General features: G+C 39.9%; 1 protein-coding gene across 3 annotated transcripts in view; it reads left to right on the forward strand.

The window, feature by feature from the left end:
- The window catches only part of CDKL2 (cyclin dependent kinase like 2), a 72,942-nt gene that overhangs the window by 24,064 nt on the left and 34,045 nt on the right, over window positions 1–14,833 (forward strand). For all 3 annotated transcript variants that reach the window (XM_075544194.1, XM_075544195.1, XM_075544196.1), the window contains exons 4-6: window positions 2,206–2,384; window positions 3,617–3,729; window positions 4,512–4,651. In XM_075544194.1, coding sequence (XP_075400309.1) covers window positions 2,206–2,384; window positions 3,617–3,729; window positions 4,512–4,651 — 432 coding nt within the window. The remainder of the gene's footprint in view (window positions 1–2,205; window positions 2,385–3,616; window positions 3,730–4,511; window positions 4,652–14,833) is intronic.

Genomic DNA, 14,833 nt, shown 5'->3' on the forward strand with positions numbered 1-14,833 from the left:
CCCCAAAGTGACATCCTGGCTCTTCAACACTTTGAAGAGGTGTTGTGCAGCAGATTTGTCCAATGCGATGTGTCACTTGTTTCTTGACTCCTGCTTCCATAAGTATTGGTTGGAGATCCCAACAAAGTTTAATCCTTGATAACTTCAATTATTTCTATTTATCATGATGTCTGTTGGTCCAGTGGTGAGGATTTTTGCTTTATTTATACTGAGTCATAATCTATACTGAATGCAGTGATCCTACATCTTCATCAGCAAGCGTTTCAAATCCTCCTCGCTTTCAGTAAACAAGGCTTATCATTTGCATATAGCAGGTTGTTAATTTAATACCCAGTATTAAATGCCCTTTTCAGAGCCTCCTCTTTCCATAAAACATACCCTAGAATCCCAGTCTGTGTTCAGGGATAGCTTGTAGTGGATACCATCTTGGTTATGCTTAGGTGGGATAGTTTTTACTCTGAAGCTAGAGAGTGTTAGAGTAGGAGGGAGATCATGAGCTTCAATCCCCTTTTTGAGCGTGAGAAAGCAGACTCAGAAAGGTGAAGTTGCCTATGACTACACTGAACACTGAAATCTAGAGCCTAGGGCTCCCAGCTCTCAGTTCAACTCTATCTGCTTTGTGATAAAGCAAACAAAAAACCAAAAATACTCCAAACAAACTCAACCCCCTATCAGTATATTTACAGGAGTGGAAAGACCAGTTTTTCTCTCAGGGAACTGCTGGTGGTTTTGAATGGTTGACTATGTGAATCACAACCCAATTGCACAACCACCAGGGCTCCCTCCTCATAAATGATCTGGAATCTTGTCTTCACCACTGATGTCTAGAGTAATGACCAATTGCTACATTGGATATTGGTGCTTTGAAAGGGCTTAAATATATATTTTAAGATTTTTCAAAATACAGTTTAATTCTGTTAGAGAATTAGGTCTAATAATTTGCCTCGCCTTGGTATTTAAACTTTAATATTAATCCCAATATCCTGTTTCATTTTTCCATAGTTTCTCCAGTAGCAATCTCTTTTATCCTGTTTCTTTTATGATGCCTGATCTGATGCATGCCTCCACTCAGTGCTCTGCACTCTAACTCATGGCCCAAGCGACTAAAACGAAACTGATCTCCAAGCAAAAGTAACCTTTCCTAGACTTTTCAATCTTAAATAAAGGAAATGTAATTTTTTAATATTCTCAGCTTTAAATAAAGCTATTGTTGCTTGTAAGTGAAGGAGAGTGCGTCCAACTCACAGCAGCGCCGTGACAGGAGACTAGCATGGCCCCGAAGGGTTCTTGCTGTAACGTTTACAGAGGCCGATCGATCACCAGGTCTTTGTAAGATGAAACTGCTGGGTGGGCTTGAACCTCCGTCCAACAGCTAGTGACCAGGTGTCCTTTTAAATAAAGTGTCTGGTGACCAGGGCTCTTTTTAAACAGAGCATCTGAGCTTATTTTGTTATTGTCGACTGTTGACTTAATGCATTTCTAGGCTGCACCTCTTCGTTTCCTTTCTGTGACCTGTCCTGTGCTAGTGTTTCATCACCATGCAGTTTCCCTTTCCTTGCTTCCAGTTCCTCTCACTGATTTACCTTATTATGGCCAGCTTTTCCTCAAATACCATGTCGATCATAGATAGCACTTCCGTGAGTTCCAAGGGCCTTGGCACAAGCTCAGAATTCCCAGACTTTCCCTCCCCTCCCCTTTTCTTACTACACAGTTTCTACTTAGAAAAATATTTCCCACAGACTTATGAGCTAAACCCATCTTTACTCCTTTGGTCTCTATGGTACATTTACTTGGATTGTTGTTCTCTTTTTTTCATTTATCCAGTTTACACCTGGTATTAAAGCCCATGTCCATTTTAGAGCCCACCCTTTTTATAAAAAGTTTTCCTGAATCATTTCTAGTCTTCAGCAGTCATTTTTTTCAACCTTGAGCTCAGTGATTAACCAAACAATTAATCTGGTAATTAATAACTTGTGATCTTTTTATCCAATATTTTCAGTTATTTAGACAAAATTTCAAGCATAAATGTTCTTTCTTGCCGGTAAGGCTCAAGTCTTTAACACTAGCAAAAACTTAGTGTGCTTTCTGCTTCTACTCTTCAGACTAATAGAAACAGTGTCCTGCACCTGACAGGCATACACAAATAATTATGTTTGCTTAATTTGATGTGTGTCAGACTCTGGGTTTTGTTTCTCTAAATCGTAGATCATACACAGAGATATAAAACCAGAGAATATATTAGTCTCCCAGTCTGGTGTTGTCAAGTTATGTGATTTTGGATTTGCCCGCACACTGGCCGCTCCTGGAGAGGTTTACACTGATTATGTGGCAACCCGATGGTACAGAGCTCCAGAACTCTTGGTTGGTGATGTCAAGTATGGCAAGTAAGAAATCTGAAGTTGGGTAGGGGTGGGGAATTAACGCCTTCTTTTTGATAAAATGGCTTTGAATATTTTGAATGGTCCTTCTAATGCTCAAAGGAAGGCTTGATTTGAGAGCACTTTATAAAATGATTTGTAATTATTTTAGGTATTCCCCCTGTAAACATTCTTGTGAAACAAATTATGGTAGATATACTTACTAAAAAGGCGGGAAATCAAATTGGTCTTTAAAAAAATGGGCTGGGAATATATATATATATATAATTTTACTTGGATCCCACAGTCAATGACCATGCAAGCAAACCAAAAATCCAACCTCACTTCCATCAAGTTGATTTTGACTCATCGCATCCTTGTAGAACATCCCTATAGAACAGAGTAGAACTGCCTTGCAGGTTTTCAAGGTTGTAAATCTTTACAGGAACAGAAAGCCTCCTCTTTCTCCCTTGGTGCATCTGGTGATTTTGAATGACTGACCTTGAATAAATTCTGTTAAATAATTTAAATAATGGTTTTTAAAAAGCCATTACTTTGTATAAGTGAATTCTCCAGAAAGCCTTGCAATTTTTACTGCTTTTAATAGAAATCTTTCTAAAGTTTTTCTATAATTTCTGTGTTTTCAGAGTCCACTAAACCTTATTTACTATTTTCTTGACTTCTGTGTATTCCGTTTATTACCAAAATGTAATTTTTATAGCATTTTAGAATTCAGAAATGCCCTGAAGAAATATCAAAGTACGTGTCCCTATGGTAAATGACTCTCCAATGTTCTTTTAGTTTTTTTTTCTTTTAGTTCTTATAACTGATTTTTAACATAGTTTTTCTATTTGGTTTTAGTTCTCTCAGTATTGACCACCAACAACCACCTCTGTTTTTGGTATGCATTTTTAGCATTATGCGCAAACAAAGAATGAATAGTTTCTGAAGGAAAGCCTAAGAGACTTATTTCTAGAATAAAACACACACACGCTTGCGATAACTTTTGGCTATTGAGATATCTTTTCCTGTTTATGTCACATAATTGAAGTTTCTGGAAATTCAACTTGTATAAAATTGGGATTTAATATGTTAGTTTATAGTAAAAATTTTATGGGTAATTTAAGATACACTACTACTATTCTCAATAACAAGAATATCAAATAGTAATGTGAAAAACAGAGTTAGTCCTCATGATTTTTATTAAGTAAACTTATTAAGAAGCCAAAGCTACTTTACACCGTGTTGTTTTTCTTCAGGGCTGTTGATGTGTGGGCCGTTGGCTGTCTGGTAACTGAAATGCTTATGGGAGAACCACTATTTCCTGGAGACTCTGATATTGATCAGTTATACCACATTATGACTTGTTTGGGTAAGATTGTATACTTGCATTTTATAAAGTGTGAAGGTTTTCCCATGGGTCTTTATTGTTTTGGTATTGATATTTTCATTTTAGAAATTATTGCTGTATTAAAGATTAAGTTTTAAGTGGAGACATCAGTTAAGCGCTCAACTGCTAACCAAAAGGTTAGTAGTTTTATTTTTAATTTCTTATTTTTTAAAAGTTTCATTGGCATATAATTCACAAATCATGCAATTTAATAGTTCAAACATTTAGAAGGATTTTACAGTCATCACCACAATCAATTTTAGAACATTTTCTTTGTTCTTTTTTCCCTTCATTTTCTTCATTCTTGTACTCATTGTTATGAACTCGCCATTTCTCCACAACTCCCTTGCCATACTCCTAAGGAACCATTAATCCAGTTAATGTCTCTGTAAGTTTACCTGTAAACGAGTAGTGGGAACCCACCATCCACCCCCTGGGTGCAGATGAGTCCATCTGCTTTTGTCAAGATTGGAAACCTTTGGAGCAGTTCTGCTCTGTCCTGAGGGGTTTCCGCGAGTAAGAATTGACTCAATGGCAATGAACTTTTTGTTTGATCAACTATTCTAAATGAGTATGTTGAGACAGGAATATTGACTTTCTTGAATTGACTCATATGTCCTGTGCTATCACAATGGAAACAGTATCTTAATTTTATGTGCAGAGAGAACCTCAAATTCCATAAACCTCGTTTCACTCTCCACCTGCTTCTTTGCCTTTACAGTTGAGTTGCATGATGACATAAGAGTGTTTGCTTTCACTTCCAGGTAATTTGATTCCAAGACATCAGGAGCTATTTTATAAAAATCCTGTGTTTGCTGGCGTAAGGTTGCCTGAAATCAAGGAAATTGAACCTCTTGAAAGACGCTATCCCAAACTCTCTGAAGTAGTGATAGATTTAGCAAAGGTAATCATCATACTTTTCTTTTACTTACTGAAAAGGGAATTGCATGATGGAGACGTGGTTTTCCCTAGTTTTTTGTCATTGAATTAATCTTAAGGTCAGCAGCTGGGAGTTTTGAACTGCTGACCTTGCAGTTAGCAGCCTATGACACTAAGGGTCCTAGTCCATGCAGGCAGCATTTAAGAATTCAAAGTACTTAAGATCAATAAGTTCCTGTGAAGATATTAATCTTTGTATATTAAGAAAGAGCGGTACACTTGTAAAAAGTTGAATTGGAAAAAATGGAATGATAGATATTTTTGCAACAATGATGAAAAAAATAAAGAGTAGTTGATGTGTTTAGGTGTATATCCAAATACCTGAGGATATTTGGTTCATTGATTTGGAGGTTTAGAATCGTGGTTTCATGTTACATCCCAGTTGATTTGTCTAATAACCTGTTTAGTGCTTATGCTCTAACTCCTAATTTTTCTGTGTAGTGTCCAGGGTTTTAAAGCATACAGGCAGCCATCCAAAGCACAGTAGTTAGTCTTTATTCACTTGGAGCAACAGAGGAAGAAGGGAGGAGGATGTGGAATCTGTGACTAATTGTTTCTATGAACAACTGCCTCCTTTGCTATGAGAACAGGAAATGGTTGGTGCCCAGCTACCATTACTAAATATTGTGACTTAAGATTTCATAGAAGAGTTCTGATCAAAAAGGGGGGAAAATACATAACAGAATTTTAAGTGCTCAATCTGGAGGAGAAAACAACAGGACTGACAGTTCTGGGGGAACATGGGAGAGGGGGAGGTGGGGGGAAAAGTAGTGATAATAACAAACCCAGGGACAAGGGAACAACAAGTGATCCAAATTGGTGGTTAGGAGGGTGTAGGAGGCCTGGTAGGCCTGATCAAGGGTAATGTAACCAAGAGGAATTACTGAAACCCAAATGAAGACTGAACATGATAGTGAGACAAGAGGAAAGTCAAAGGAAATAGAGGAAAGAGCTAGGAGGCAAAGGGCATTTATAGAGGTTTAAATACAGGTATGTACATATGTAAATATATTTAAATATGAGAATGGGGAAATAGATCTATGTGCATATATTTATAGGTTTAGTATTAAGGTAGCTGATGGACATTGGGCCTCCACTGAAGTACTCCCTCAATGCAAGAATACTGTGTTCTAATAAATTGGCATTCCATGATGCTCACCTTCCTGACATAATCACTGAAGACAAAGCGGGTGAATAAGCAAATGTGGTGAAGAAAGCTGATGGTGCCCAGCTATCAAAAGATACAGCGTCTGAGGTCTTAAAGGCTTGAAGGTAAACAAGCATCCATCTAGCTCAGAAGCAACAACACCCACATGGTAGAAGTACACCAGCCTGTGTGATCACGAGGTGCCAAAGGGATCAGTTATCAGGCATCAAAGAACAAAAAAATCATATCATTGTGTGCTCACCTCCCTGATATGATCGCTGAAGACAAATGGGTGCATACGCAAATGTGGTGAAGAAAGCTGATGGTGTCCGGCTATCAAAAGAGATAGTGTCTGGGGTCTTAAAGGCTTGAAGGTAAACAAGCAGCCATCTAGCTGAGAAACAACTAATAAGCCCATATGGAAGAAACACACTAGCCTGTGCGATCACGAGGTGTTGAAGGGATCAGGTATCGGGCATCATCAGAACAGAAAGTCATATCATAGTCAATGAGGGTGGGGAGTGCAGAGTGGAGACCCAAAGTCCATTTGTAGGCCACTGGACATCCCATTACAGAAGGGTCTCGGGGAGGAGACCAGCCAGTCAGGGTGCCATGAAATGTACAACTGTCCTCTAGTTCCTAAATGCTTCCTCCTCCCCTACTATCATGATCCCAATTCTACCTTACAAATATGGCTACACTAGAGGATGTACACTGGTACAGATAGGAACTGGAGACAGGTAATACAGGGCAGATGATCCCTTCAGGACCAGTGGTGTGAGTGGCGATACTGGGAGGGTGGAGGGAAGGTGGGTTGGAAAGGGGGCACCAATTACAAGAATCTACATGTGACCTCCTCCCTGGGGGACAGACAACAGAAAAGTGGGTGACGTGAGACATTGGATAGTGCAAGATATGACAAAATAATTTATAAATTATCAAGGGTTCATGAGGGAGGAGAGAGCAGGTAGGGAGGGGCAAAATGAGGAGCCGATGCCAGGGGCTTAGGTGGAGAGAATTTCAGGTTCTCTTTGACTCTAGATTTTTTGTAGTCATGATGGTAGTTGAACATCTGAAACTATTGCCCTGAGATAATCTTTAAACCTTAAACCAAATTTTTGAAACTGAACCATGGTTTAGCTTAAATTAGTTTAAAAATGTCTGTCTTGAGCATTATGGTCTTTTAAGAACTGTCTATAACCTCGGAACCATGGGTCTCATTGCCATCTCCTTGGGATTGCTTATCGTATGTTATAAAGATAGATACCAAAAGTAAAAACAAGAGAGAGAGACCCTAAAATTAGCTCCAAGTCCAACTGTTGTCCTGACCCGCAGTAGATGAATATCCCTTTGTTACATAGCGAGCAGGCCTGATAGAATCCATCATTCCATTTCACTTTTCTTTGAGGGATCCATATCCCAGGACCTACTTACCTAACAGCACTTAGGAGAGAAGGAGGCAGGGGGAGGGAGCGATGAGCCAATAATGCCAGGGACAGGGGAACAGCAAGGGACCTAAACCTCACAATGAGGAACAGGTAGCATTCTTGGTTGTTTGATCAATTGAAATGTATCCGAGAAGGATTACTGAGAAGTGAACAGTGGGTAAACAAAATAGTGGGAAGGGGGAAAGGAAAAAGAAAAAGAGGAAAGAACAAGAAGCAAAGTTATGTAGAGGGATAAATATATTTTATTGTAAATATATAACTATAGGCATTTGTATAACAAGGAAGCAGATAGACTTTGGGTCTCTACTTAAATCTTACCTCAGTACAAGAATGGTTAATTAAAAAAAATCATTTTATTGGGGGCTCATACAACTTTTATCGCAATCCATACATACATCAGCTGTGTAAAGCACATTTGTACATTTATTACCCTCATCATTCTCAAAACATTTGCTCTCCACTTAAGCCCCTGGCATCAGCTCCTCATTTTTCCCCCTCCCGACCCACTCCCTCTCCCTCACGAACCCTTGATAATTTATAAACTATTATTTTTTCATATCTTACACTGTCCAATGTCTCTCTTCACTCACTTTTCTGTTGCCCGTCCCCCAGGGAAGAGGTTATTTGTAGAACCCTGTAATCGGTTCCCCCTTTTCAACCCACCCTCCCTCTACCCTCCAGGTATAGCCACTCTCACCACTAGTCCTGAAGGGATCATTCGTCCCAGATTCCCTGTGTTTCCAGTTCCTATCTGTACCAGTGTATATCCTCTGGTCTAGCCAGATGTGTAAGGTCGAATTGGAATCATGATAGTGGGGGGAGAGGGGAAGCATTTAGGAATTAGAGGAAAGTTGTATGTTTCATTGGTGCTACACTGCACCCTGACTCGCTCGTCTCCTCCCCGCGACCCTTCTGTAAGGGGATGTCCAGTTGCCTACAGATGGGCTTTGGGTCCCTACTCCACACTCCTCCTCATTCACAATGGTATAACTTTTTGTTCTTTGATGCCTGATACCCAATCCCTTCAACACCTTGTGATTGCACGGGCTGGTGGTGTTCTTCCATGTGGGCTTTGTTGCTGCTCAGCTAGATGGCCGCTTGTTTATACTTGTTCAAGCCTTTAAGACCCTAGATGCTATCTCTTTTGATAGCCAGGCACCATCGGTTTTCTTCATCATATTCGCGTATGCACCCATTTGTCTTCAGCGATCATATCGGGGAGGTGAGCACACAATGATAAGACTTTTTGTTTTTTGATGCCTAATAACTGATCCCTTTGGCACTTCATGATCACACAGGCTGTGTACTTCTTCCATGTGGGCTTTGTTGCTTCTGAGCTAGATGGCTGCTTGTTTGCCTTCAAGCCTTTCAGACCCCAGATGCTATATCTTTTGATAGCCAGACACCATCAGCTTTCTTTACCATATTTTCTTATTCACCCGCTTTGTCTTCAGTGATTGTGTTGCGAAGGTGAGCATCATAGAATGCCAATTTAGTAGAACAAAGTATTCTTGCATTGAGGGAGTACTTCAGTGGAGGCCCAATGTCCATCTGCTACCTTAATACTAGACCTGTAAATATATGCACATAGATCTATTTCCCCATCCTCATACATAAAGATATTTATATTTGTACATGCCTTTGTTTAGACTTCTATGAATGTCCTTTGCCTCCTAGCTCTTTTCTCTGTTTCCTTTTACTTTCCTCTTGTCTCACTATCATGCTCAGCCTTCATTTGGGTTTCAGTAATTCCTCTTGGTTACATTGCCCTTGATCAAGCCCTACCTGGCCTCCTATACCCTCCACTGATTTTGATCTCTTGTTCCCTTGTCCCTGGGTTTGTGATCACAACTTCCTTTACCCCTTCTTCTCCCTCTCCCATGTCCCCCCAGAACTGTTGGTCCCCATTGTTTTCTCCTCCAGATTGTTCATCCAGCCTATCTTATTTAGACAGACCTGAACAGTGTATTCTAATAATGTGGCAATGTATAATATTCACCTTTCTGACATGATTGCTGAAGATGAAATGGTTGCAGAGGCAGATGTGGTGAAGGCAGCTAATGGTGCCCAGCTATTATTAGATATTGTATCTGGAGTCTTTTAAAGGCTTAAAGATTACCAAGCAGCCAGCTAGCAGGGAAGCATCAAGGCCCACATGGTAGAAGCACACCAGCCTGTGTGATCATGAGAGGTGATGGGAATATGTATCAGAAGTTCAAATATAAGCAATTAAATCGATGTGAAGGAACATAGGCAAAGTGGAGATCCAAAACCCACCTGTAAGATAATTGGACCATCCCTCACAGAAGGGCCACATGGAAGGGATGATATCTTCAGGATGCAGTATAGCACTGATGAAACACCTGACTATCCTCTAGTTCTTTAATATATCCTTCCCTTACTATTATGGACTTAGCTTTACCTCATTAATCTTGTGAGACCTGCATGTGTTCATTTGTATAATTAAGATTTTTAAATGCATGAAATCCAAGGTAGATAAACCCTTCAGAAATAGTAATGGGAGTAATGATTCCTTGAGGGTGTGGAAAGAGGGGGCAGGGAACTGATAGTAACGATGACTATATAACCCCACTCAGCCCCAGTCGAGAACGAATAACAGATTGGTAGGTGAACGGATACATTGGCTGGTGTAAGATAGGGCAAAAAAATTAAAATATAAACATTATTACCCTGGGGGTAGGGTGGCGGACACAGGGCATAAAGGGGAGCTGATATTAAAGAGTTCAAGAAGAAAGAAATGTTTTGAAAATAATGGTGTCAGCAATTGTGCAATTATGCTTGATCTAATCAAACTATGGATTGTTATAATATCTGCAAGAGCTCCCAATTTAATGTAAAGGAAAAAAATGTGTATCTGGGATCAGACTGATAACACTAACTCAAAAGGTTAGATAGGCACCTTAGGGAGCAGTGAGTTTGTGTCAGTGAGGAAGGGAAACTTAGCAAGAGGAGTAAGAATGGTTGTGCTACTTAAAGAATGTCAGCAATGGAAGAAAGTCACTGAAACTGTTAAATTGATTTATGTTTTGTGTCTGTCCTCAATGACAAAGTAAATAAAATTTCAGAAAAAGAAAGTTTAAGTATTTAGGGATAAAGATAAATATTTAGGGTTATAGATAAAGGCTCGAAATGTATTCTTATGTTTAAACTCTTTTTTAAAAAAACATTTTATTAGGGGCTCATACAACTCTTATCACAGTCCATACATATACATACATCAATTGTATAAAGCACATCCATACATTCCCTGCCCCAATCATTCTCAAAGCATTGCTCTCCACTTAAGCCCCTTGCATCAGGTCCTCTTTTTTTTTTCCCCTCCCTCCCCGCTCTCCCGCCTTGGTAATTTATACATTGTTATTTATGTTTAAACTCTTTAAGAAAACATTTAGTGTTACCTAGCACTACTGATATCAGATCGATACTGCCTAAGAGCTGAGAATACCAGAGAGATGTTTGCTTATGTTTCATTGTCTATGCAAAGGCACAGTCAAGTATGGATTATAACAGATTATGGATACAGAAAGGCAATTCCAGACACTTAGTTGTGCCCTTGTGGAACTTGCATAAAAGGCCAAGAGGCAATTGTTCAAACAAAACAAGTAGATACTGCATGACTTATAGTCCTTTCACTATACGAATTCAGTCTGTAGACTGAGCAAATGATTTGAAGAAGAACCCGGCGTCTGGACTGGAGGGAGGCTCATTAATAGCTTGTGATATGTAGGTGATACCACCTTCTTGCTGAAAGTGAAGAGGACTTGAAACACTTACTGATGAAGGTAGAAAACAATAGCTTTCACTATGGATTATATCTCCTCATAAAGAAAACAAAAATCCCACAACTGAACCAACAAGCAAGATCATAATAAGAGATAAAATATGTAATTTGATTTGGATCTACATCAGTGCTCTTGGAAGCAGCAATCTGGAAATAGCAATCAGGAAATCAAACAATGAATTGTACAAGATCTCTTCGAAATATTAAAAAGCAAAGATGTCTTTGCTTTGAGACTTTGAAGACTAAAGTGCACCCAATCTAAGGCATGGTAATTTTAATTGTCTCATATACATGTGCAAGCTGGATAATGAAGAAAGAAGACCAAGGAAGAATTGATGCCCTTTAATTGTGGCATTGCTGAAGAATATTAAATATACCATAGACTGTCAGAGAATGAATAACTCTACCTTGGAGGAAATGCAGCCAGAATGTTCCTTAGAGGTGAGGATGGTGAAATTTTGTCTTATGCACTTTGGGCACGTTATCAAGAGGGACTAATCTTGGAAAAGGACATCATGCTTGGGAAAGTAGAGGGTCAGCAAAAACCAGAAAGACTAAATTAATAGATTGGCATAGTGGCTGACACATTGATCTCAAACATAGCAATGACCGTGATAATGTACACCACTGAGCAGTGTTTTGTTCTGTTGTATATATGGTCAGTATGACTCAGGACTGACTTGATGACACTTACCAACCACCACAAGAGCATAATTTAACGTGAACATATCCTTATAGCTATATATTTGTAATGTTTAACATTTAAAACCAATATCTATATGACTAGAATGGAGAAGAAAAATCCAAAAGAAAATAGAAGAGTAGAGAGGAAAATATAAAAATTTACAGCAGACTGGTAAAATAGCACATTTCTATATTTCTATATAATCCATGGCAGATACAAATGATTTTCGGTTATGATTAACCTTAATGATCAATCCCTAAATGGTTATACAGAGAATAATGATAAATTCTTGTCTAACTTCCTTTTAACAGTAGAATCATACACCTTTGTATGCTTTTTAAGTATTGAAAATTTGAAATATGTATAAGAAAATAGTACTGCATATACTCCTGTATAAGCCTAGGTGGGTTTTTTTAATATGTAAAATTTATTTCTTGAGTTTATAAGTAGGGCTTAATATATAGGATTCCAAGATGAAGATTAAAGCTAAATATGTAATTAGCTTAAATTCAAACTCTGCTTTAAAAAAAAAATCATTTTATTGGGGGCTCATACATCTCATCACAATCCATACATACATTCATTGTGTCAAGCACATTTTTACATTTGTTGCCATCATCATTCTCAAAACATTTCCTTTCTACTTGAGACCGTGGTATCAGCTCCTCATTTTCCTCCTACCATCCCTCCCTCATAAACCCTTGATAATTTATAAATTACTATTTTTTTATGTCTCACACTGTCTGATGTCTCCCTTCACCCACTTTTCTGTTGTCCATCCCCCAGGGAGGGCGTTATATGTAGATCATTGGGTTTGGTTCCCCTTTCTCCCCCACCATCCCCTTACCCTCTTGGTACTCTATTCTCATTATTGGTCCTGAGGGGTTTATCAGTCCTGGATTCCCTGTGTTTCCAGCTCTGATCTGTACCAGTGTACATCCTCTGGTCTAGCCAGATTTGTAAGGTAGAATTAGGATCATGATAGTGGAGGGAGGAAGCACTAAAGAACTAGAGGAAAGTTGGATGTTCCATCATTGCTATACTACATCATGAATAGCTCGTTTCCTCCCTGAGACCCTACTGTAAGGGATGTCCAGTTGCCTACAGGTGGGTTTTGGGTACCCACTCCACACTTCCCCTCATTCACAATGATATGATTTTTTGTTCTGATGATGCCTGATATCTGATCCCTTTGATACCTTGTGATCAGACAGGCTGGTGTGCTTCTTTCATGTGGGCCTTGTTGCTTCTGAGCTAGATGGCTGCTTGTGTACCTTCAAGCCTTTAAAAACCCAGATGCTGTATCTTTTTATCCCCGTGTGCCCTCCCCCTCCCTCCTCTTCTCACTGGAGGGGAGAGATGTCAGGTTCCCTCCATTGAGACCACCTCCATCCCTTGGTGGACTGGGTCACTTCTGTCCCTGCCCCCACAACGATGCGCAGAGACCCCAAGTGTAGCACCAAGGAGCCCGAGGTACAGCTCCCTGATGACCTCTAGACTTACCTGCTGGATGGGGACAGGGCCTCGTTTGGGGAGGGAGACACTACTTTTCAGCGGCAGCAACCACTACAATGAAGGCTGAGGATCCAACCGCTGCAGGCGAAGCATCAATGCTGTAGCTTTTGATAGCCAGGCACCATCAGCTTTCTTCACTACATTTACTTATGCACCCATTTTGTCTTCAGCATTTATGTCAGGAAGGTGAGCATCATGGAATGCCAGTTTAATAGAACAAAGTATTTTTGCATTGAGGAAGTACTTGAGTTGAGGCCCAATGTCCATCTGCTACCTTAATACTAGACCTATAAATATATGCACATAGATCTATTTCCCCATCCTCAAATATAAATATATTTACATATCTACATGCCTGTATTTCTAAGTCTATAAATGCACTCTGCCTCCTAGTTCTTTCCTTTTACTTTCCTCTTGTCCCACTATCATGCTCAGCCTTCATTTGGGTTTCAGTAACTCCTCTCAATTACATTGCCCTCAATCCCTACCAGGCCTCTGACACCCTCCTTGCCACTGATGTTGGGTCACTTGTTGTTCCCGTGTCCCTGAGTTTGTGAACACCACTTCCTTTCCTCCCACATCCCCCTATCCCATGTCCCCGCATCGGTTGTTTTCTCTTCCAGGTTGTTTATCCAGCCTATCTTATCTAGATAGACCTGCAGAGATAATAACATACACACAAAAAACAAGACAGAGCAAAACAAAGCGACAAAAGAAAACAGAACAAGGACAACAACAATAAAAACAATGACAAAAAAAGGGAGAAAAGCCTGTAAATAGTTCAAGGTCCGTTTGTTGACCTTTAGGAGTGTTTTCTAATTTAGTCTGATGGAGTGCCATGCCCTGGCCCCAAAGTCTGTTTTTGGTATGCCCTCGGGACTTCTTTGCTCTGTTCCCCTTGCTGTTCTGTTGCACACCCTTAGTGTTTTGCCTCAGTGTGGTGGAGTTAGATTGAGCACAATGTTCCCTGTAAGGCTGTGGGTCAGTGAGAGATATTGTGTCTCATAGTGGGGCCGGCCATATGGTTGTCTCTACGTTGGCTGCTCTGAGCAGGGATATTGTCAACGTTTGGTGGGCCAGGATGTGCTCCACTCTCTCTTCCACCTCTTTCATTTTCTCCTGTGTGCTCTGATCAGACATGTCCCTCTTCCTGAGCCATAGCTTCAGTGCTGTCCTCTGAAGTAAATTCTTCTAGGGAGAGGGGCTGCTTTCTGAGTAGTTGGGATTGGGGCCGGCCCCTCAGACCTCTCTACTGGTTCCCTGCTTCATGCAGGTATGTTGCATTCACATCTTGGAGCACCAGGTGGAAGTCTGGTCCCTCTTTCCCTGTGGAGAGATAAATAATACCATCTCCTTGGGTGCGTTAGTGCCCTGTGCCCCCGCTACCCATTTCTCTCTCTTTTTTTATAAGCTGAATTTTCAGCACATTAAAAAAAACCCAACATTTTATTGGGGGTCCTACAGCTCTTATCATGATATACACATCCATCCATGTGTCAAGCACATTTTTACATTTGTTCCAGTCATCATTTTCAAAACATTTTCTTTCT

This window comes from Tenrec ecaudatus, chromosome 3 (assembly GCF_050624435.1).
Source record: "Tenrec ecaudatus isolate mTenEca1 chromosome 3, mTenEca1.hap1, whole genome shotgun sequence".
NCBI lineage: Eukaryota > Metazoa > Chordata > Mammalia > Afrosoricida > Tenrecidae > Tenrec > Tenrec ecaudatus.